Source organism: Nerophis ophidion, linkage group LG01 (genome assembly GCF_033978795.1).
Source record: "Nerophis ophidion isolate RoL-2023_Sa linkage group LG01, RoL_Noph_v1.0, whole genome shotgun sequence".
NCBI lineage: Eukaryota > Metazoa > Chordata > Actinopteri > Syngnathiformes > Syngnathidae > Nerophis > Nerophis ophidion.
Window position 1 is genome coordinate 5,127,904 of NC_084611.1, and position 25,300 is coordinate 5,153,203.

The 25,300-nt window shown below is 42.2% G+C and overlaps 3 protein-coding genes across 4 annotated transcripts in view; all 3 read right to left on the reverse strand.

Moving 5' to 3' along the window:
- Positions 1-971: 971 nt before the first annotated feature.
- LOC133552924 (gastrula zinc finger protein XlCGF57.1-like) overlaps positions 972-25,300 on the reverse strand; it is a 30,630-nt gene continuing 6,301 nt past the window's right edge. The window contains exons 1-2 of one of the 2 annotated variants that reach the window (XM_061900568.1): positions 8,108-8,383; positions 972-3,240 (exon numbers count right to left, since the gene is read on the reverse strand). In XM_061900568.1, coding sequence (XP_061756552.1) covers positions 1,964-3,240; positions 8,108-8,198 — 1,368 coding nt within the window. In that variant the 5' untranslated portion in view covers positions 8,199-8,383 and the 3' untranslated portion in view covers positions 972-1,963. Of the gene's footprint in view, positions 3,241-8,107; positions 8,384-25,300 lie in introns of those variants that run through there. The other variant, XM_061900648.1, reaches the window with a different exon arrangement.
- LOC133555940 (oocyte zinc finger protein XlCOF6.1-like) overlaps positions 11,142-25,300 on the reverse strand; it is a 36,074-nt gene continuing 21,915 nt past the window's right edge. The window contains exon 3 of the transcript XR_009807433.1: positions 11,142-11,931. The gene's annotated coding sequence lies outside the window, so the exon portion shown is untranslated. The remainder of the gene's footprint in view (positions 11,932-25,300) is intronic.
- Positions 11,930-13,438, reverse strand: LOC133554552 (zinc finger protein OZF-like). Its single transcript, XM_061903499.1, has one exon. It carries the CDS (start codon positions 13,419-13,421, stop codon positions 12,219-12,221), a length of 1,203 nt encoding a protein of 400 aa, XP_061759483.1. The 5' UTR covers positions 13,422-13,438; the 3' UTR covers positions 11,930-12,218.

The window sequence follows — 25,300 nt, forward strand, 5'->3', positions numbered from 1 at the left end:
TAGAGAACAAAAATAACACTGTGGCATAAGTACATAAACTTACTCGGCATGAAACTGTGGGCGAGGACGTGAAGGTTTGAACAGCATGGGTAGGGTGCGTGCGAGTGTGAAGATCCCAGAACGAAGACAAGAAAAAGAGTGACTTAAATAGCTGTGATGATTAGTGAAAACAGGTGAGGCTGCAGGTGAAAACTAATGAGGTTGGCATGGAAACAAACAAAACCAGGAAGTGCAAAACGTGACTTGATTGTCCAAAATCAAAAACATAAGATGACAAAACAAAACGTGATCCATAGGTGTGACACAATGAGGGATAGCGACGTCACCTGTTGCATCGAAAGCAAGTTGGGAATCCGAGACCGAATGAAAAACAAGGGCAGGTTCAAATAGCAGGGATAATCAAAAAGCGGGTGCGTGTGAAAAACCAAAGGCAGGTGACACAAATGGGTTACTATGACAATGGACTTTGCAGAGGGGTTAGTGCGTCTGCCTCACAATACGAAGGTCCTGCAGTCCTGGGTTCAAATCCAGGCTCGGGATCTTTCTGTGCGGAGTTTGCATGTTCTCCCCGTGAATGTTTGGGTTCCCTCCGGGTACTCAGGCTTCCTCCCACCTCCAAAGACATGCACCTGGGGATAGGCCCCTCCCACCTCCAAATACATGCACCTGGGGATAGGCCCCTCCCACCTCCAAAGACATGCACCTCGGGATAGGCCCCTCCCACCTCCAAAGACATGCACCTGGGGATAGGCCCCTCCCACCTCCAAAGACATGCACCTGGGGATAGGCCCCTCCCACCTCCAAAGACATGCACCTGGGGATAGGTTGATTGGCAACACTAAATGGTCCCTAGTGTGTGAATGTGAGTGTGAATGTTGTCTGTCTATCTGTGTTGGCCCTGCGATGAGGTGGCGACTTGTCCAGGGTGTACCCCGCCTTCCGCCCGATTGTGGCCGAGATGGGCGCCAGCGACCCCGAAAGGGAATAAGCGGTAGAAAATGGATGGATGGAGGTGACACAAATGGGTTACTGTGACAATGGAAACAAAACAGGAAGTGCCACCAGGATCTATGGAGTCAAATACTACAAGGATGTGATACAAAACAGAACAAAACCAGAATACGCCATGATCCAAGTAGCGGATCATGACAATATCAGATATATCAGATTGTAGTTGGGGGTATTTTGTACCCATCGTGTTCATATTTTACTTTGTTGCGTATTTGTTGCGTTTCACTTGTAAAATATGTCGATCGATGTTCATATTTTGTCAATATTCAGTGTTTTATCCTTCATAGAAAAATGTAAAATTCCATTACATTTTTTAAGGCGGTTTGTCATAACATTTATAGCATTCATTCAGACATTATTGTGAGGTTTCGTATTAGTGTTCCTAAAAACAGATGTACCGGCCCCAGTCACATTTTTTTCTCTAAATGTGAAGTGAATTATATTTATATAGCGCTTTTCTCTAGCGACTCAAGGCGCTTGACATAGTAAAACCCAATATCCAAGTTACATTTAAACCAGTGTGGGTGGCACTGGGAGCAGGTGGGTAAAGTGTCTTGCCAAAGGACTAAGATGGCGGAAGCGGGGATCGAACCTGGAACCCTCAAGTTGCTGGCACGGCCATTCTGTCAACCGAGCTAGTCAAAATAATTGCCCAGGCCTGTGCTAACTCCTGGGTGAATATATTACAACAAACTAAGCAACTAAACATTTTTTTGTACTGTGTGGTTTCATGTATCAGGTATGTCTTTGTCTGCCAATACAACGACTGAGAAAGTTTTCTGTAGGGTGTTTATGTGTTGAGTCAAATTTTGTCCACAGAAAAGCTTTTACTTTAAATTAGGTAACTGTTTTTTCCTCCCGTGTGTGTTCGCATGTGATTAGAAATGAGACTGTGTGGATGACGTTGACCGCAAACAGAACACTAAAATGTTTCTATCTTTTAAAATCTTTTCTACTTACGATGTGTTCTTAGGTGACCGGACAAACGGCTCCTTCGAGTATAGCGTTTGCCACAAAATGAACAGCTGAACGGTTTCGCTGCCGTGTGTTTCATTTGGTGTCGAGTCAAACCCTGTTTGTAAGAAAAACTTTGACTGCAAACTGAGCAACGAAATGGTCTTTCTCCGGTGTGAGTTCTCATATGGTAAGTCAAACTGCCCTTTTGAGAAAAGGTTTTACAACAAACTGAACAATTAAATAGTTTTACTCCGGTGTGTGTTCTCATGTGTTGAGTCAAATTGCCATTAGTAGAAAAGCTTTTACTGCAAACTGAACATTTAAATTGTCTTTCTCCTTTGTGCATTTTCATGTGTTCAGTCAAATCACCCTTTTCAGAAAAGCTTTTGCAACAAACTAAGCAATTGAAGATTTTTTCCACCGCATGTGTTCTCATGTGTTTGGTCAGATTCCACCTGTGAGAAAAGCTTTTGCAGCAAGCTGAACATTTAAATGGCCTCTCTCCTGTGTGTGTTCTCATGTGTAGAATCAGTTGTCTTCTTCGAGAAAAGCTTTTCCCACAAACTGAACAAAGAAAGGTTTTCTCTCCTGTGTGTGTTCTCAAGTGTTCAGTCAAACTGCTGTTGTGCGAGAAGTTTTTACCGCAAACGGAGCAATTGAATGGTCTTTCCCCTGTATGCGTTCTCATGTGTACAATCAACGGATTCTTTACAGAAAAGCTTTTGCCGCAAACGGTGCAATTACATGGTTTTTCTCCTGTGTGTGTTCTCATGTGTAGAGTCAAACCGCTATTTTGAGAAAAGCTTTTCCTGCAAACTGAACAATTGAATGGTTTTTCTCCTGTGTGTGTTCTCATGTGTAGAGTCAAACGGCTCTTTTTTGTACATCTTGTACCACAAACCGTGCAGCTCAACGTTTTTTTACGCGTCTTCTTTTTCGAGCAGTCGGCGTGTTTTTTGTCAGTGTGAGTCCTCGTGTCACCTTCACAGTCTGTATCGCTGCTCAAAGTTACTTCAACCTCGTCTTCAACCTCACTATCTGATAGTGGAGCTAAGAGGTCGTCTACGTGTGGTTTCTCTTCATCGTCCTCAGTCTTCACAGAGACAACAGTCAGTGGCAGCTTGGTAAGATCAGCTTCCTCCTGAGTGATCCAGAGTTCCTCCTCTTCCATTTTAATGTGAGGTGGCTGCGGAGCCTCCTGCTTCAAAGTGGAGCTGACCCCCTGCGGCTCAGACCGAAGTTCTTCAGGGTGACTAATCAGTTGCTGGATGTCTGAGGAACACAAACACGTTGAATGAGTTACGTTACGATGCATAATCTTTGTGTTGTCCATAGGTCCGGTCGATTGTATGATCGTGATCGACGATAGTGATTCATTTCCGGTCGATCAGCTGTTAGCATACACAAACTCGATCAAACAGCTGAAATATCTTTGACAAGTTATCTAGTCTTCAGTTAACTTAACATGAATATTTTGGGACTGCGGGAGAAAGCCGGAGTACTTGGAAAAAACCCATACGGGTGTCCAAACAGAGATTCGAAAACCCACGCGGCGTAAGGTTAGACGTTACTGTCAGGTTCAAACACTGATGACATCTATTAAACAGACAAAGAAGCAAGGAATCAAACAGAGGCAGAATTAAATTTGGCTCAATGAGGAGAGCGCGTACACCTATAGAATTAAACTGAGAGAGAATTAAATTTAGCTCAATTGAGGAGAAACATCTGGGCTGTACTCTTTGTACAGTCTTCCACCACAGATTCGAAGACCCACGCGGCGTAAAGTTAGACGTTACTGTCAGGTTCAAACACTGATGACATCTTTTAAACAGACAAAGAAGCAAGGAATCAAACAGAGGCAGAATAAATTTGGCTCAATGAGGAGAGCGCGTACACCTATAGAATTAAACTGAGAGAGAATTAAATTTAGCTCAATTGAGGAGAAACATCTGGGCTGTACTCTTTGTACAGTCTTCCACCACGCCTTGACGAAAGATTGTCCGCCTCCTCTTTTATTTGGACTTTCCCTGATTACATGGCAACAGCTGTTTTAAAAGGGATGGGGGTCGTAAACAGCCGCTACTTTTGGTTACAAAACAGTCCAAAGAAAAGGTCGGTTCAAAAAAAAGGTTGTAAAAAGCCGTTGCCCTCGGTCACAAAACAGTTCGTAGCAAAGGTCCCTGGAAGGGGGTCAGGCCCCGCCTCATCTCCGCTTTGTAGATCTCGGGTCAAGACAAAATCTTCCTGTGGTTTACAATACATCAAGGAAACCGACACTTTCATGTCACTCACTATCCTAAACAGTGGAGTTTTACCAGCCTTTTGTCTGCTCGCCGGGAACTCGTTGAAACACAAAGTTGTGTGATAACTTAGATACAATTATTCTGACGGATTCTTCATTCATCGCTCCAAGCAACGTTTGTACGTTTTACAATAGAACTAAAACAATTCATACTTACTAAAAAGTCCCATGTGTGATGTTTGTAGGAGTCTTTTCCTGCATGTGTACGTGCTATCGTATGAAATGAAACACATACGCATGTCTGTGTTAGTGTTATTAAAGAGGGCACCATTTTTTCTAATATTTTACACAATATATCCCGCCCCTTCACAGTTTCTCGTACGTAATGTCGTAATTACGTAGATATGTAACACATGCATGCGCGTTAGCTTTGGGTGCTGTTAGCTAATAATAGCAATTTGGATAGCTAGCATTAGTGATCGTTGAATGCGGATTCTATCATAACAACATGACTGAAAATGTGTTCTTTGCTTCTCTTGGGATTAATTTTGTATGTCTGCATGTACGTGTTGACGAAACCTTCTTTTGGTATTGTTTCAGTTTTGTAAATCCACCAAAACGTCACCGTAGAGTCATTGAATCTATTCAGCTGATTGGAGAGCGAGTTTCTGCAGCAAGTGGGTCCATGAAGTTGACTTATGTTTTGTTAGACCAGCCGTTTTACTGCCGTGTTACAGGCACCGTTTGGAAATAACTTGTTTGAAAATGTCCATAGTTTGTAGTCCTTGTTCAGCACTTAGCAAAATGCTACTTGCTGGATCTGCTTATCACCCAGCTTCTAAAACGTCCGTAGATTCAGGCTAAAAATACAAGGTTCTGGATCATAATTTGTCCCAAAGGAGTCGTTATTGGCAATCATGAAGTTTGTCATGATTGTTGTTGATGGAAATAGTAGGGCTGGGTGATATATGCAATACATCACGATATATCGCGGGTTTGTCTCTGTGCGATATCGAAAATGACTATATGGGGATATAGGAGTATACGTTCTCACGCAGTTGCTTTTAGCTGCGGGCATTAAACTACAGGCTCTTCCCACTCCTTCTTGTCTCTCTTTCTCACAGAGACATAAAACAAGCGCACCTTCTTACATACGTCACATACCGTCGCGCCTGCAACGTCTTACGCCCTCGCCGAGCAGGGAGGTAGCGGAATGGGTAACGTTAGCTGTGATGCTAGCGGTGCGAGTGGTGATACAAGAGAAAGGAGGTGCCAATCTGGTAACAAATGAAGGAAGAACTAATTCCCAAGAAAAACAGCATGTGGTCCATGGTCTGGCGGTGGTTTGACTTCAAGCGGGAAGATGTCGAACAGACAGCCGTAATATGTCAGGTATGCAGCGAAAGCGTTGCTACAAAAAGTAGCACCACTGCTAGTTTGTAGCATTATTTGAAAAGTCACCCGCTAGAGAATGAAGAGTGCTTGAAACTCCGCATGTCAACATCTCTGTTCGGTGCCACACCCACAAAATGCCCAAGCAACCATTTTTACATCAACACCGTATGAAAAAAATAGTTTATTTCGCTAACTGCTTCTTTGCCATAACTTTTAGCATCATATTTGTACATATCATATTTGCTGATGTTGCTCTATTGTTGTTGTTGTTGTCTCTCTGTCTTATCCCCCTCTTATGCCACAATTTCCCCATCAGTCTTCTTTTTTCCTCTCTTTCTATTCCCTCCTGCTCCGGCCCGGCTGCACCGAATGATAATGTAAATACATTTAATAAAGTCAAGTACCAATAAGGCAACAAGAGAAGTAGCCTACACTTCTCTTTTGTAAAGTAAATGTGAACAGCCGATACGGACATCTACATCAACTATATGATTTGCCTGAGAAGCTGGACAGGACAAAAAAAAAAAAAGCTCAACAACAGAAGGAGATAACGTCGGCAGGAACCTACCACAAAGCGGAGGACATACACTATTTGATTTCCTGTTACGCAGCTCATTTTTATTTGACCCTTATTGAAATATCTTGTGTGACATCATGCACAAAAGTGCACTTTGTTTGGTTATTAAACTATTGTAGTGGCGTTCTGTACAAAAAGTGCACTTTAATTTAGTGTTGTTTTGATATGTCCAAACTTTTTACACTGAGGGCCGCATATGGAAAAATTAAAGCATGCGGGGGCCATTTTTATGTTTTTCATTTTCAAACCATAGAAAAATATATGTCTTTTTAAAATGTATTTTACCTTCAGGGGTCCCGGGGACCATGAAGGGTCTCAGTTAATAAAATGTGGAAAATAAGTCAAATTTGTATTATTATTTTTTATTTAACGCTTACAGTAAATCTCTATATCATGGGTGTCAAACTCTGGCCCGCGGGCCTAATTTGTGTAATTTAATTTGGCCCTTGAGGTAATATCAAATTAACATTAGAGCTGGCCCGCCGCTGTAACACCGCATTCATCGCTAATACTCATACTCGTCAACCCTCCCAATTTTCCCGGGAGACTCCCGAAGTTCAGTGCCCCTCCCGAATTTCCCCCTATTTCCACCCGGACAATAATATTGGGGGTGGGCCGTAAAACACTGCCTTTGGCGTTCTCTACATGTCGCCTTGTCCGCCTTTCCTCCATACAAACAGCGTGCCGGCCCACTCACATAATATATGGGGCTCATACACACACACACAAGTGTATGCAAGGCATACTTGGTCAACAGCCATACAGGTCACACTGAGGGTGGCCGTATAAACAAGCTTAACACTGTTACAAATATGCGCCACACTGTGAACCCACAGCAAACAAGAATGACAAACACATTTTGGGAGAACATCCGCACCGTAACACAACTTAAACACAACATAAACACAACCGAACAAATACCCAGAACCCCTTGCATCACTAACTCTTCCGGGAAGCTACAATATACACCCCCGCTACCACCAAACCCCGCCCCAACTCAAACCCGCCGCCGAAAAGAGGCATTTTTATTTTATTTGATATGCGATTGATATTTTTTTTATTATTATTATTTGAAACTCATGTCACTATAAAGTTATATAAGCCTTGCTTGTTCAATATTCAATGCAAAACTTGTTTGGGTCCCTATTAAAAGGTTCATTTGTTCAACCTCGGCCCTCGGCTTTGTTCGGTTTTAAATGTTGGCCCACTCTGTATTTGAGTTTGACGTCCCTGCTCTATATCAACTTAAAAAACAACAATTTTGTTTTTCATAATAAAACGGAAATATGCAGTATTTAGTAATTAGAGCCCTAAAAGAGCAATAATGCAGGACACCATTGATTTTAATTATTTTATATTTTTGAGGAATCCCAGTGAAAAGATCAATAAAATACCACATTTGGGATCCAAAAGGTGCCCCACTCAGAAAGTGATGCATTTTTATTGGTTTTAAAAAAAAAAAACTTTCAACACTTAAGTTACGAGATCAACTTCAATATTACGTTCAAACTATTATCTTGTTTGTTTTATGCTCTTTTGTCAAAGAAAACTTAGTTTTTATATGTCAACTGCACAATATATGCTTTTTTTTTACCACATAAAACATTTTAAAGTGAAATATTTGAACTAATTGGAGCTTTGAAAATAATTCATAACATGGATTTTTTTGTCATTATTTTTGGTTTATTGTGATGAGTTAGCGACTTGTCCAGGGTGTACGCCGCCTTCCGCCCAAATACAGGCTCCAGCGACCTCCGCGATCCCAAACGGGACAAGCGGTAGGTATAAATGGATGGATGGATGCCTTCTTCAAGCTAACAATCATGGCGGCTCTTTGTTTACATTGTTGAAAAGTCGGCTATTTTCCCATGAATGCTTTCTTTAGGCCTTAAATTGACTTCGAAACAAAACGTCAAGTCACTCACCTTCATCTTCCGTCTTTATCTCCGTTGGTGATTTGCTGGAATGTTCTCTTTGACATGACGTCACCATCTTAGCATAGCAGTAGTCGTCCATCTTCTATCACGTCTTCAATCTTCACTTCAGATATCGCTCCAAACTCAATGCACGTTTCGTGGCTTTGGGAAACACGACTTGAGATAAGTGTTGCTATATTTGCTGTGAATCATAAGACTTTAAGATCGTCAATTCCAAAATTCTCCAAACAACCATAGCATGCGGTCTTCGTCTTTTTGCCTCGCTTCAAGTACATTTGCGCATGCGCTGAAACAAGCACTTTCCGTTTCCTACTCCACAAAAATTGTTTTTCAAAATAAAGACATTTTAATCCTGTTTCAAAACAATGATTAGCAAATGTATCTATTATCAAATAATACACAACTACTCTTTGAAAATAAAACATGTATATATATAAAAATACAAACACGTGCACAGACTATTTTTGTTGGCTGTTGTTTAAACCAGAAAAAATCACACATTTTAATTACTACAAGAAACACAGAACTATGTTTCAACCCACTTAATTGGTTTAGTTAAAATCCTTTAGAACATAGGTGTCAAACTCTGGCCCGCCATGTAATTTCATTTTTCCCTTGAGGCAATATCAAATTAACATTAGAGCTGGCCCGCCGCTGTAACACCGCATTCACCGATTTCCCGGGAGACTCATGAATTTCAGTGCCCGTCCCGAAAATCTCCCGTCGCAACCATTCTCCCGAATCCCACCCGGACAACAATAATAGGGGTGTGCCTTAAAGGCACTGCCTTTAGCGTCCCCTACAACCTGTCAAGTCTGTTTTTCCTCCTCACAAACAGCGTGCCTGCCAGGTCACATAATATATGTGTCTTCTACACACATGTAAGTAAATGCAAGGCATACTTGACCAACAGCCATACAGGTCACACTGAGGGTGGCCATATAAAGAACTTTAACACTGTTACAAATATGCGCCACACTGTGAACCCACACCAAACAAGAATGACCAACACATTTCGGTAGAACATCCGCACCGCAACACAACATAACAAATACCCAGAACCCCTTGCAGCACTAACTCTTCCGGACCGCTACAATATACATCCCCTCCTTGCTACCAACAAACCCCGCCCACCTGAGCCCCGACATTAAATGAGCAGTAAAAAGGCCTGAATGGTTGATTTATTCATTATTTTATTTTTAAATGTATTAGCCTCTGGAAAAAGTTAATGTTAATATTTACCTCAGAAGGCTGCAAACACAAAAGAGGCATTCAATTTTTATTTAAATTTGATTTGATATGCCATTGATATTTTTTAATTATTATCATTTTAATCTCAATTTTGCATGTCACCATAAAGTTATATAAGCCTTGCTTGTTCAATATTCAATGAAAAACTTTTTGGGGTCCCTATTAAAAGATGAATTTGTTCAACCTCGGCCCGCGGCTTTGTTCAGTTTTAAATGTTGGCCCACTCTGTGTTTGACTTTGACACCCCTGCTTTAGAAGGTCAAATCATTTCTCTGAATAAAGAAGAAAAGCACTAAGAGTGTAGATCTCCACCAGGACCAATCCTATAGTTCACCTGCTACTAAATTGTGTGCCATCTCATGTGTATCGTCAATAAACTTCCATGAATCCTGTAAAACAGCAGACAGTTAGTAATATGGTTTCACATCAAAATGTTGGTGAAACTGCTCATTTCTACCTGGCGATAGGTGGCTCTAACTGTAGTGCTAATCACTCAGCAGCAGAAAGCCCTCATCGCACTGCTAATCAATAACTACCATCTTAGGCACTTAACACCACTAATCACCAGTTAACAAATGTCAACTATCTTAAATGCAAACATGAAAACAAGACACATTAACGTCTTTCCCCATTACAAACATCATAACACAATCCAAACTTATATAAACACATTACTGTCTGAGCATATAAGATATTTAATTGTGTTACATCAAATTTTATTATATTGAAATTAGCCATGTGATTAAGATCGGCACGGTCTGACCAATCACAAGTCAGTAGGAGCTGCTTTGTTCTCGTGTTTGGAGGAAGCGGAAGAGCGATTGTCAGCCTGACATTGATGAACACATTTTTATAACTTATAACAAAATGTGTTTATACAGTAACCTGCTCACATGAGTCAGATTACAGCAGGGCTGTCAAACTCATTTCAGCTCAGGGGCCGCATGGAGGAAAATCTATTTCCACGTGGGCGGGGCGGGTAAAATCATGGCATGATAACTTAAAAATACGACAACTTTAATTTATTTTTTTTATTTTACTTTGGCCAAAAATAAAACAAGCACACTCTGAAAATGTGCAAATCACAAATAATCCTCTTGACAAAACACTTCAAGTTAGTTTAAAATTCTGAGGGGGAAAAATGGTGCATTTTCAAAAACACCTTAAAGGGGAACATTGTCACAATTTCAAAAGGGCTTAAAACAATAAAAATCAGTTCCCAGTGGCTTGTTATATTTTTTTTCAAAATTTTACTGGTCTCGGAATATCCCTAAAAAAAGCTTTAAAGTGCTTGATTTTTGCTATTTGCGATGCGATTGTCCATTTCCCTGTGACGTCACACAGTGCTGCCAATGTAAACAAACAACCACAGCAAGATATAGCGACATTAGCTCGGATTCAGACACGGATTTCAGCGGCTTAAGCGATTCAACAGATTACGCATGTATTGAAACAGATGGTTGGAGTATGAAAATATTGAAGGAGAAACTGAAGCTATTGAGTGAATAGCTATTGACGCTATTCATAGCCATAGCATGGCCGAATAGCTGCGTTAGCATCGCCGGTAAAATGTGCGGACCAAACGATCAGGACTTTCGCATCTTTTGACACTGGAGCAACTTAAATCCGTCGATTGGTAAGTGTTTTTTTCGCATTAAATGTGGGTGGAAGGAAACGTAATATAGTTGCAAATGCATCTGCAAGTTATCCATACATCTCTGTGTCATGTCTGCTTTAGCACCGCCGGTAAATAGCATGTTAGCATCGATTAGCGTAGCATGTTAGCATCGATTAGCTGGCAGTCAACATCAACAAAACTCACCTTTGTGATTTCGTTGACTATCGTTGCAAATGCATCTGCAGGTTATCCATACATCTCTGTGCCATGTCTGTCTTAGCATCGCCGGTCAAATGTGGAGACACTCTGGCACATTCAATGGGGGTCTGGCGGCAGACACTTTGGGATCTTCGGGCCAGTGGTGCAACTTGAATCCCTCCCTGTTAGTGTTGTTACACCCTCCGACAACACACCAACGAGGCATGATGTCTCCAAGGTTCCAAAAAATAGTCGAAAAAACGTAAAATAACAGAGAAGAGACCCAATGTTTACAATGTGTTGAAAATGAAAATGGCAGCTGTGTTACCTCGGCGACGTCACATTCTGACGTCATCGCTTCCAGAGTGATAAACAGAAAGGCGATTAATTCGCCAAAATTCACCCATTTAGAGTTCGGAAATCGGTAAAAAAAAAATATGGTCTTTTTTCTGCATCATCAAGGTATATATTGATGCCTGCATAGGTCTGCTGATAATGTTCCCCTTTAAAGAACGCAATGAACTTAGATAAACAATTTCAACAGAGCACAAACAAAAAGTTGAAAGACTGACAGTATTGCAGTAAATCACACACTGTTCACTTTCTTTACATTTGCACAGAAGACAATCATTTTCACAGAACTATATCAGGGTGCAGTGTCTCATGCTGCATTTGAAGTGGGGTTACTGATTGATTATTTTACTCCTCTTTTACGTTGGGTGGAGGGGGAGGAGTCACAGCCCCGCTTTACTGTGTACCTCTTGCTTGGTATCCTTGCTCACCCCGGAACAAACTACAAGCTTGCCTAAGAGAATTGCAATAGTGACATCCAGTGGACACAACTAAAACAGCAGTTTTACTTTTACTCTTTGCAAATTCATCTCACGGGCCGGATCAAATCTGTTTTGCCCGAATGTCAAGGGAGGTGGGGGTTAGATTGTTTGTGTTGGGGGTTAATTGTTCATATGTCTCTGATTTGCATTTCAATCAGTCTGAGGAGTAAAAGTTGGCACTTTTTTATGGGATTGATGTTTATTTTCCCTTGTGTGTTCTTACGTGTTTTACTGCGTCTGCATTATGTGTGAACCTTTTACAGCACACTGAACAACTAAATGGTTTTTCTCCACCGTGTGTTCTATTGTGTTGACACAAAGAGCTTTTCTGAGAAAAGCTTGCACAACAAACTGAACAGCTAAATGGTTTTTCACCTGTGTGCGTTCTCATGTGTTTAGTCAAAATGCTATTTCGAGAAAATCTTTTGCCACAAATGGAACACTTAAATGTTTTTTCTCCTGTGTGTGTTCTCATGTGTTTAGTCAAAATGCTACTTCGAGAAAATCTTTTGCCACAAACGGAACACTTAAATGATTTTTCTCCTGTGTGTGTTCTCATGTGTTCAGTCAAATGGCTTTTTTGAGAAAAGCGTTTGCCACAAATTGAACAATTACATGGTTTTTCTCTTGTGTGTGTTCGTGAGTGTTTAGTCAAAGAGCTGTTTCGAGAAAAGCTTTTGCCACAAACGGAACACGTAAATGTTTTTTCTCCTGTGTGTGTTCTCATGTGTTGAGTCAAAGAGCTATTTTGATAAAAGCTGTTGCCACAAACTGAACAATTAAAGTTTTTTTCACCTGTGTGTGTTCTCATGTGTTGACTCAAATTGCCATTTCGAGAAAAGCTTTTGCCACAAACGGAACACTTAAATGTTTTTTCCCCTGTGTGTGTTCTCATGTGTTGGGTCAAATTGCCATTTCGAGCAAAGCGTTTGCCACAAACTGAACAATTAAATGGTTTTGCACCTGTGTGTGTTCTCATGTGTCGAGTCAAATGGCTCTTTTTAGTAAAACTTTTAGCACAAATCGAGCAGCTCAAACATGTTTCACCTCTCTTCTTTGTAGAGCATTCAGAGTGTTTGTTGTCAGTGTGAGTCCTCATATCACCTTCACAGTCTGTATCGCTGCCCAAAGGTTCTTCAACCTCGTCTTCAGCCTCACTATCTGATAGTGGAGCTAAGAGGTTGTCTACTTGTGGTTTCTCTTCATCATCTTCAGTCTTCACAGAGACAATAGTCAGTGGAAACTTGGTGTAATCAGCTTCCTCTCGTCCTAGAAGACACTCTCCCTCCTGAGTGATGCAGAGTTCCTCCTCTTCCTTTTTAATGCAGGGTGGTTGTGGAGTCTCCTGCTTCAAAGTGGAGCTCCCCCCTGACTGAGGGGAAACTTCTTCTGGATTACCCATCAGCTGCTGGACGTCTGCAAGACACAAACAACAAAAACACACTTACTTCTATGTACTGTATGTGTGTGTAGTAGTGTTGTACAGTATACTGCTACTAATAAAGTATTGTGGTATTAACGAAATTAAACAATGGATGTCCGCCAACTTTTTGCAACTCAACGCCAAAAAAACGGAAATGCTGATTATCGGTCCTGCTAGACACCGACCTCTATTTAATAATACAACTCTAACATTTGACAACCAAACAATTAAACAAGGCGACTCGGTAAAGAATCTGGGTATTATCTTCGACCCAACTCTCTCCTTTGAGTCACACATTAAAAGCGTTACTAAAACGGCCTTCTTTCATCTCCGTAATATCGCTAAAATTCGCTGCATTTTGGCCACTAAAGACGCTGAAATCATTATCCATGCGTTTGTTACGCCTCGTCTCGATTACTGTAACGTATTATTTTCGGGTCTCCCCATGTCTAGCATTAAAAGATTACAGTTGGTACAAAATGCGGCTGCTAGACTTTTGACAAGAACAAGAAAGTTTGATCACATTACGCCTGTACTGTATATACCTTTATATACATATATACATACATATATACCTATACTGTATATACCTTTATATACATATATACATACATATATACCTATACTGTATATACCTTTATATACATATATACATACATATATACCTATACTGGCTCACCTGCACTGGCTTCCTGTGCACTTAAGATGTGACTTTAAGGTTTTACTACTTACGTATAAAATACTACACGGTCTAGCTCCATCCTATCTTGCCGATTGTATTGTACCATATGTCCCGGCAAGAAATCTGCGTTCAAAGGACTCCGGCTTATTAGTGATTCCCAAAGCCCAAAAAAAGCCTGCGGGCTATAGAGCGTTTTTCATTTCGGGCTCCAGTACTCTGGAATGCCCTCCCGGTAACAGTTCGAGATGCTACCTCAGTAGAAGCATTTAAGTATCATCTTAAAACTTATTAGTACACTCTAGCCTTTAAATAGACCCTCTTTCTAGACCAGTTGATCTGATGTTTCTTTTCTTTTTCTCCTATGTCCCCCCATCCCTTGTGGAGGGGGTCCGGTCCGGTGGCCATGGATGAAGTACTGGTTTTCCAAAATCGGGACCCAGGATGGACCGCTCGCCTGTGTATCGGTTGCGGACATCTCTGCGCTGCTGATCCGCCTCCGCTTGGGATGGTTTCCTGCTGGCTCCACTTTGGATGGGACTCTCGCTACTATATTGGATCCACTTTGGACTTGATTCTCACGGTTACGTTAGATCCACTATGGATTGGACTTTCATAATATCATGTTAGGTCCAAGGTTTCTCATAGTCATCATGGTCGACGTCCCACTGGGGTGAGTTTTTCCTTGCCCTTATGTGGGCCCTACCGAGGATACCGTTGTGGTTTGTGCAGCCCTTTGAGGCACTTGTTTAAACTGATAAACATTTTTTTGTGAGCAAATAATCATTAACTTTAGAATTTGATGCCAGCAACACGTGGCAAAGAAGTTGGGAAAAGTGTCAATACATACTGATAAAGTTGAGGAATGCTTATCAAACACTTATTTGGAACATCCCACAGGTGTGCAGGCAAATTGGGAACAGCTTCCCAAAAAATGCTGAGTCTTTCACAAGAAAGGATGGGGCGAGGTACACCCCTTTGTCCACAACTGCGTGAGCAAAAAGTCAATCAGTTTAAGAACAACGTTTCTCAAAGTGCAATTGCAAGAAATTTAGGGATTTCAACATCTACGGTCCATAATATCATCAAAAGGTTCAGAGAATCTGCAGAAATCACTCCACGTAAGCGGCATGGCCAGAAACCAACATTGAATGACCGTGACCTTCGATCCCTCAGATGAAACTGTATCAAAAACCAACATCGATCTCTAAAGGATATCACCACATGGGCTTAGGAACACTTCAGAAAACCACTGTAACTAAATACGGTTGGTCACTACATCTGTAAGTGCAAGTTAAAGCTCTACTATGCAAAGCGAAAGCCATTTACCAACAACATCCAGAAACGCCGCCGGCTTCTCTGGGCCCGAGATCATCTAAGATGGACTGATGCAAAGTGGAAAAGTGTTCTGTGGTCTGACGAGTCCACATTGCAAATTGTTTTTGTAAATATTCGAGATTGTGTCATCCGGACCAAAGGGGAAGCGAACCATCCAGACTGTTATCGATGCAAAGTTGAAAAGCTAGCATCTGTGATCGTATGGGGGTGCATTAGTGCCCAAGGCATGGGTAACTTACACATCTGTGAAGGCACCATTAATGCTGAAAGGTACATACAGGTTTTGGAACAACATATGCTGCCATCTAAGCGCCGTCTTTTTCATGGACGCCCCTGCTTATTTCAGCAAGACAATGCCAAGCCACATTCAGCACGTGTTTACAACAGCGTACCTTTTTAAAAAAAAGCGTGAGTACTTTCCTGGCCCGCCTGCAGTCCAGACCTGTTTCCCATCGAAAATGTGTGGTGCATTATGAAGCGTAAAATACAACAGCAGAGACCCCAGACTGTTGAACGACTGAAGCTCTAAATAAAACAAGAATGGGAAATAATTCCACTTTCAAAGCGTCAACAATTATTTTACTTAGTTTCCAAACGTTTATTGAGTGTTGTTAAAGGGGAACATTATCAGCAGACCTATGTAAGCGTCAATATATACCTTGATGTTGCAGAAAACAGGCCATCTATTTTTTTAACCGATTTCCGAACTCTAAATGGGTGAATTTTGGCGAATTAAACGCCTTTCTGTTTATCGGTCTTTTAGCGATGACGTCAGAACGTGACGTCGCCGAGGTAACACACCCACCATTTTCATTTTCAACACATTACAAACACCGGGTCTCAGCTCTGTTATTTTCCGTTTTTTTGACTATTTTTTGGAACCTTGGAGACATCATGCCTCGTCGGTGTGTTGTCGGAGGGTGTAACAACACTAACAGGGAGGGATTCAAGTTGCACCACTGGCCCCAAGATGCCAAAGTGTCTGCCGCCAGACCCCCATTGAATGTGCCAGAGTGTCTCCACATTTGACCGGCGATGCTAAGACAGACATGGCACAGAGATGTATGGATAACCTGCAGATGCATTTGCAACGATAGTCAACGAAATCACAAAGGTGAGTTTTGTTGATGTTGACTGCCAGCTAATCGATGCTAACATGCTACGCTAATCGATGCTAACATGCTATTTACCGGCGGTGCTAAAGCAGACATGGCACAGAGATGTATGGATAACCTGTAGATGCATTTGCAACTATATTACGTTTCCTTCCACCCACATTTAATGCGAAACAAACACTTACCAATCGACGGATTTAAGTTGCTCCAGTGTCAAAAGATGCGAAAGTCCTGATCGTTTGGTCCGCACATTTTACCGGCGATGCTAACGCAGCTATTCGGCCATGCTATGGCTATGAATAGCGTCAATAGCTATTCGCTCAATAGCTTCAGTTTCTTCTTCAATACTTTCATACTCCAACCATCTGTTTCAATACATGCGTAATCTGTTGAATCGCTTAAGTCGCTGAAATCCGAGTTTGAATCCGAGCTAATGTCACTATATCTTGCTGTGGTTGTTTGTTTACATTGGCAGCACTGTGTGACGTCACAGGGAAATGGATAGTAGTTTCGAAGATAGCGAAAATAAGGCACTTTAAAGCTTTATTTAGGGATATTCCGAGACCGGTAAAATTTTGAAGAAAACTTCAAAAAATATAACAAGCCACTGGGAACTGATTTTTATTGTTTTTAACCCTTTTGAAATTGTGATAATGTCCCCCTTTAAAGGTGCGGTGTCTTCAGTAATGTAGACGTGTTGAAGAAGGAGCTGAGCCGGAAGGCAAAGCTCTCCATTTACCGGCCGATCTACATTCCCATCCTCACCTATGGTCATGAGCTTTGGGTTGCGACCAAAGGGACAAGATCACGGGTAGAAGTGGTCAAAATGAGTTTCCTCCCCCAGGTGGCGGGTCTCTCCCTTAGAGATAGGCTGAGAAGCTCTGTCATCCGTGAGGAGCTCAAAGTAAAGCCACATGGAGAGGAGCCAGATGAGATGGTTCGGGCATCTGGTCAGGATGCCACCCAAATGCCTCTCTGGGGAGGTGTTTGGGGCACGTCTGACCGGTAGGAGGCCACGGGGAAGACCCAGGACACGTTGGGAAGACTATGTCTCCCGGCTGGCCTGGGAACGCCTCGGGATCCCCCGGGAAGAGCTGGACGAAGTGACTGGGGAATAGGGAAGTCTGGGCTTCTCTGCTTAGGCTGCTGTCCCCGCGACCCGACCATGGATAAGCAGAAGAAGATTGAAGGACGACGTGGCTCGGTTGGTAGGGAGGCAGAGCCAGCAACTTGAGGATTCCCGGTTCGATCCCCAGCTTCCGCCATCCGAGTCCCGTGGGTTGTGTCCCTGAGCAAGACCTTGGTCCTGATGGGTCATGGTTAGGGCCTAGCATGGCAGCTCCAGCCATCAGTGTGTGAATGTGTGTGTGAATGTGGAAATAGTGTCAAAGCACTTTGAGTACCTTGAAGGTAGAAAAGCACTATACAAGTAGAAGCCATTTAATATATATACACATATATTATATTTATATATAATGGCCGGCGACAGCCTGACGCCAGATGAAGTCAACAAAAATAGTACTTCATCAATTAGTTGGGGTTTAAAACTACAGGATGTATTAAGTGTTTACTTTCTACAATATTCTAACAAGGCGCATAACAAGAATGCAAATGATTTACATTTTCTTTAATAGCTTTGAACTTCCCAATCATGAAAAGTTGCCAGTAATGAAATGATTCTTGTTGTTTATGAGCTGCAGTCCTCTGCAGGTTGATGTAGACATGTGGTCCAGTCTTCTCTTCACACACTGCACATCTCTTACTCTTCCACAACATCTCTTCTTTCACTTAATTTTATATTTTGCCCTTCCACTTTCTTCATTTGACTTCTGCATTCTTTCATCTCCTCTGATGTGAACTCCACTGATGAGATGGCGACTTGTCCAGAGTTTGCCCCGCCTTCCGCCCAAATGCAGCTGAGATAGGCTCCAGCACCCCCTGCGACTCCGAAAGGGACAAGCGGTAGGAAATGGATGGATGCCGGCGTCAAGCTAACAATCATGGCGGCTCTTTGTTTACATTGTTGAAAAGTCGGCTCATTTCTATTTTAAGGGCTTGAAACTCAAATATCTTTCAAATGACAAAACGTCAAGTCACTCACCTTCATCTTCCGTCTTTATCTCCGTTGGTGATTTGCTGGAATGTTCTCTTTGACATGACGTCGCCATCTTAGCATAGCAGTAGTCGTCCATCTTCTATCACGTCTTCAATCTTCAATTCAGATATCGCTCCAAACTCAATGCACGTTTCGTGGCTTTGGGAAACGCGACTTGAGATAAGTGTTGCTATATTTGCTGTGAATCATAAGACTTTAAGATCGCAAATTCGAAGAATGTCCGACCAACCATAGCATGCGGTCCTCGTCTTTAGCTTGGCTTCAAGTACATTTGCGCATGCGCTAAAAACCAGCACTTTCCGTTTCCTACCCCAAATCAGCTGTTTTTCAAAATAAAGGCATTTTACTCATGTTTTAAAACAACCGTGAGCAAATGTATCTATCATCATCTACCAACCGGTATAGCTCGGTTGGTAGAGTGGCCGTGCCAGCAACTTGAGGGTTGCAGGTTCGATTCCCGCTTCCGCCATCCTAGTCACTGCCGTTGTGTCCTTGGGCAAGACACTTTACCCACCTGCTCCCAGTGCCACCCACACTGGTTTAAATGTAACTTATATATTGGGTTTCACTATGTAAAGCGCTTTGAGTCACTAGAGAAAAGCGCTATATAAATATAATTAACTTCACATCACATAATCGATAACAACTCTTTGGGAAACAAATAAAATAAAATGTATATATATATACTGGCTTCCTGTGCACTTAAGATGTGACTTTAAGGTTTTACTACTTACGTATAAAATACTACACGGTCTAGCTCCATCCTATCTTGCCGATTGTATTGTACCATATGTCCCGGCAAGAAATCTGCCTTCAAAGGACTCCGGCTTGTTAGTGATTCCCAAAGCCCAAAAAAAGTCTGCGGGCTATAGAGCGTTTTCCGTTCGGGCTCCAGTACTCTGGAATGCCCTCCCGGTAACAGTTCGAGATGCTACCTCAGTAGAAGCATTTAAGTCTCACCTTAAAACTCATTTGTATACTCTAGCCTTTAAATAGACTCCCTTTTTAGACCAGTTGATCTGCCGTTTCTTTTCTTTTTCTTCTATGTCCCACTCTCCCTTGTGGAGGGGGTCCGGTCCGATCCGGTGGCCATGTACTGCTTGCCTGTGTATCGGCTGGGGACATCTCTGCGCTGCTGATCCGCCTCCGCTTGGGATGGTTTCCTGATGGCTCCGCTGTCAACGGAACTCTCGCTGCTGTGTTGGATCCGCTTTGGACTGGACTCTCGCGACTGTGTTGGATCCATTATGGATTGAACTTTCACAGTATCATGTTAGACCCGCTCGACATCCATTGCTTTCCTCCTCTCCAAGGTTCTCATAGTCATCATTGTCACCGACGTCCCACTGGGTGTGAGTTTTCCTTGCCCTTATGTGGGCCTACCGAGGATGTCGTAGTGGTTTGTGCAGCCCTTTGAGACACTAGTGATTTAGGGCTATATAAGTAAACATTGATTGATTGATTGATTGATATATACACACACACGCGCGCACACGCACACACACACACACACACACTCACACACACGCGCGCGCGCACACACACACACACACTCACACACACACGCGCACACACACACACACAAGCACATGCTGTTGTTCAAACCAGAAAAAAGGCAAACATTGAAGAAAAAGAATCCTACATTTTAAACACTACAAGAAACACAGAAACATTTTTCAACCCATTTAATTGTTTTACTTAAACACCTTTAGAAAGTCAAATCAAGACTCTGAATAAAGAAGAAAAGCACGAAGAGTGTAGATCTCCACCAGGACCAATCCTATTGTTCACCTGCTACTACAATTGTGTGCCATCTCAGGGGCCGCATGGAGGAAAATCAATTTCCACGTGGGCGGGACGGGTGTAATCATGGCATGATAACCTAAAAATACAATAACGACAACTTCAGATTATTTTCTTGATATTACTTTGCCCAAAAAAAAAAACAAGCACATTCTGAAAATGAACACATCACAAATAATCATCTTGACAAAACACTTCAAGTTAGTTAAAAATTCTGAGGGAAAAAAAAATGGTGCATTTTCAAAAACACCTTAAAGAACGCAATGAACTTAGATGAACAATTTCAACAAAGCACAAATAAAAAGTTGAAAGAGTGACAGTATTGCAGTAAATCACACACTGTTCACTTTCTTTACATTTGCACAGAAGACAATCATTTTCACAGAACTATATCAGTGTGCAGTGTCTCATGCTGCATTTGAAGTGGGGTTACTGATTGATTATTTTACTCCTCTTTTACGTTGGGTGGAGGGGGAGGAGTCACAGCCCCCCTTTACCGTGTACCTCTTGCTCGGTATACTTGCTATGCTATTTGCTTGCCTAACAGAATTGCTATTGCGACATCCAGTGGACACAAGTAGAGCAGCAGTTTCTTTCACTGAAAAATGCAGCTGAATTTTACACTTTGCAAACTCTTCTCGCGGGCCGGATTTAGACTTGTTATGGGGAGGTGGGGGTTGGGGGTTAATTGTTCATATGTCTCTGATTTACAATTCAATCAGTCTGAGGAGTAAAAGTTGGCACTTGGTTATGCAAACTGTTACCTACCATCACTTATGCGTCAACGTCGGTTTTGATACATCTCAACTTTGCAGTGAAAAGGGTGTAGTGCAGGTTTTTAAGCGTGCACAAACTTGACACATGAGGCCCCAGGTCCCTGGACTGAAGAAGGAGTAACCAAGCACTTGAAGCATCATCTATCTTACTGTTCAGGAAGGTTTCAGATACAGAGAAGACATGGGGTCATGAGTGGATAAGATTATGCTCCAAATAATCCAAGTTTGTATGAATACCTCAGATATTTGTGAAAGAAGCAGTGAGGAGGTCCTGGGTAGGGTGGATGTCGCCACATATGAGCAACATACCACAAACTAAACAGCTAATTGCTTATTTTCCCTCGTGTGTTCTTGAGTGTCTTACCGCGGCTGCATTATTTGAGAACCTTTTACAGCACACTGAACAACTAAATGGTTGTTCACCTGTGTGCGTTTTCATGTGTTGAGTCAAAATGCTATTTTGAGAAAAACGTTTGCCGCAGACTGAACAACTAAATGGTTTTTCACCCGTGTGAGTTCTCATGTGTCGAGTCAAGAGAAAATTCCGAGAAAAGCTTTTGCCACAAACTGAACAATTGCATGTTATTTCTCCGGTGTGTGTTCTCATGTGTCGAGTCAATACGCACTTAACAGAAAAGCTTTTGCCACAAGCTGAACACTTGTATGGTTTTTCACCTGTGTGTGTTCTCATGTGTTCAATAAAACTTATCTCAAAGGAAAAGCTTTTGCCACAAATTGAACAACTAAATGGTTTTCCACCTGTGTGTGTTCTCATGTGCTGAGTCAAATTGCTATTTCGAGAGTATCTTTTGCCACAAACTGAACAATTGAATGTGTTTTCACCTGTGTGTGTTCGCATGTGTTCAATCCAATTTCTCTTAACAGAAAAGCTTTTGCCACAAACTGAACAATTAAATGATTTTTCACCTGTGTGTGTTCTCATGTGTTCAATCAAACCACAATTTCGAGAAAAGCTTTTGCCACAAACTGAACAATTAAATGGTTTTTCACCCGTGTGTGTTCGCATGTGTCGAGTCAAATGGCTCTTTTTAGTAAAACTTTTAGCACAAACTGAGCAGCTCAAACATTTTTCACCTCTCTTCTCTGTAGAGCATTCAGAGTGTTTATTGTCAGTGTGAGTCCTCATATCACCTTCACTGTCTGTATCGCTGCTCAAAGGTTCTTCAACCTCGTCTTCAGCCTCACTATCTGATAGTGGAGCTAAGAGGTTGTCTACTTGTGGTTTCTCTTCATCATCTTCAGTCTTCACAGAGACAACAGTCAGTGGAAACTTGGTGTAATCAGCTTCCTCTCGTCCTAGAAGACACTCTCCCTCCTGAGTGATGCAGAGTTCCTCCTCTTCCTTTTTAATGCAGGGTGGTTGTGGAGTCTCCTGCTTCAAAGTGGAGCTCCCCCCTGACTGAGGGGAAACTTCTTCTGGATTACCCATCAGCTGCTGGACGTCTGCAAGACACAAACAACAAGAACACACTTTCTTCTATGTACTGTATGTGTGTGTAGTAGTGTTGTACAGTATACTGCTACTAATAAAGTATAGCGGTAATAATCAATTAAAATCAGTATAATAGAACCTTTGAAAAATACTAGTACAGTTCTTTCATCTGAATGCCAATGTGCGGCGGTGACTACAGAGCCGAGGCGCATGATGTTGAGTGTGTCAAAACGCACACACAAAGTGCATACAAGCAATAACATCGTGGAGAGGAAGAAAGGCAACAAAGGACAATTCTACTGGTTAAAAAAGAGGGTGTGTGAAGTGTAAATAGTGACAGGTCTTAGAAAGTCATGATCCGGGGTCTGGATCATGTTATTGTTATGTTCTGTTAGTTTTAGACTATTTTAGTTCCTGTTTGACCCCTGGGTTTGTTTAAGTTACCATGGCGACTTATGATTTTCACCTGCCTCTGGTGTTCGGGACGCGCACCTGCGTCTAATCAGAGGACCATTTAAGCCTGCCTTTGCCAGTCAGTCGTCCTGGCGTCAATATGTGTTCCATGCCATAGTTATGCTAGTTGTGTGTCTCATGACTGGACTACGCAAATCTCGTTTATTTCATGCCACAGTTTGATAAGTTCTCTATGTCTATAATTAATGCTAAGTGTTAGCGTCCAAGTTTCCCGCGTTAAGTTTTTTTTTTGTTCATTAGCCTCTCGTGCGAACGGCACCCTTTCCTTTTGATTGGTTCCTGTCTTTTGTGTTGTGTAGGATTAATTGATTAATAAATATGTTCCTACCTGCAAGACCTGTCCGGAATAGTCCGTTTGCATCCTCGGAGAACAAACCTCGCAGTAAGCTGCGAAAACCATGTCTTGACAGTAGAACATTTAAAAAAAAAATCGGGGCGAGGGCCGAAAGCCGAGATACATGTATAGTAACGTATACATTTATATGAAAATACATACACACACACACACATACATACATATATATATATATACATACATACATATATATAAATGTGTGTATATATATATATATATGTATATATATATATATATATATATATATATATATATATATATATATATATATATATATATATATATATATACCATACATATGTGTGTATTCATGTATATATACACACATATATTGATAGACTATACATAATATTAATGGGACAGTGTGGCGTTTCCAGTGAGGGTTGGACTCCGCCAAGGCTGCCCTTTGTCACCCATTCTGTTCAGGACTTTTATGGACAGAATTTCGAGGCCCAGTCAGGGCGTTGAGGGGATCCGGTTTGGTGGCTGCAGGATTAGATCTCTGCTTTTTCCAGATGATGTGGTCTTGATGGCTTCTCTCGGCCAGGATCTTCAGCTCTCACGGGATCGGTTCGTAGCGACTGGGATGAGAATCAGCACCTCCAAGTCCGAGTCCAAGATCCAAGAGGGAGGCGCGCATGGACGCGACGTCCCAGGCTCTCCCCTTGGGTGCATTGTTTTTCAATAGTTTATTACTAGTCCAGTCAGCAACTTGCTGGGCGAAGGTTATGTACATCCAAAACGATTTGTTGGAGCTTGGATTGCGGTCTGAGCAGGCTATTTCGGTGGATTTTACGAGCCGACACAACATCCCTGAGCCCTGCAGCTCCATGGCTACCGTGCCCGGCCAGGCGGAGGCGGAGGCGAAGACGCCGTGGCCGAAGGGGCGGCGTGTTAGCCAGACTAAAAATGAACCCAAAAAGACCAGCGATATCAAGTCTATTCCTGGCTAATGTGAGATCGCTCGCTCCTCGTGGTGACGAGGACAAGATGGAGGAGGTGAGGCTCCGTGTAGCACAAAACACTGTGATGGACAACTGCGCCCTATTGTTTACGGAAACCTGGCTAACGTCCTCAATCCCAGACGCTAGCATGGAGCTAACCGGTCACACAGCACACAGACAGGACAGAAACGCAGAGTATACCGGCAACCGGCGTGGGGGTGGATTGCTAACCTACATAAACAACAACTGGACTTCAGATTCAAAGGTAGTAAACAGCCACTGTTCCCAAGATCTGGAATGTATTACAGTTAAATGCCGACTCTTCCATCTAGCCAGGGAGCACTCTGCTGTCCTGACAACAAACGTGTATATAGCTCCAGATGCTAACGCTAGCACGGCGCTAGCTCTGCTGCACGATACAATCAGTGCACAATAGAACAAATATCTCGACGCAGTCCACATCGTAGCGGGGGACTTTAATCATGTCGACCTGAAAAAAGGTGCTCCCCAAACTTCACCAGCATGTGAAGTGTGCTACGAGGGGAGCTAACACACTGGACAAAGTCTATTCCAACATAAAACATGGATATAGAGCCAACCAACTTCCCCAATTAGACGAGTCTGACAACATGTCCCGGCTCCTATTACCAGCTTACATACCAATAAGGAGAAGTGCTCCTATCACAACCAAAAGGGTCAAAACATGGCCAAGGGGAGCCATGGAACAGCTGCAAGACGGCTTTGAAACGACAAACTGGTCAGTTTTTGAAAACTCAGACTTGGAGCAGTACACAGACGCGGTCCT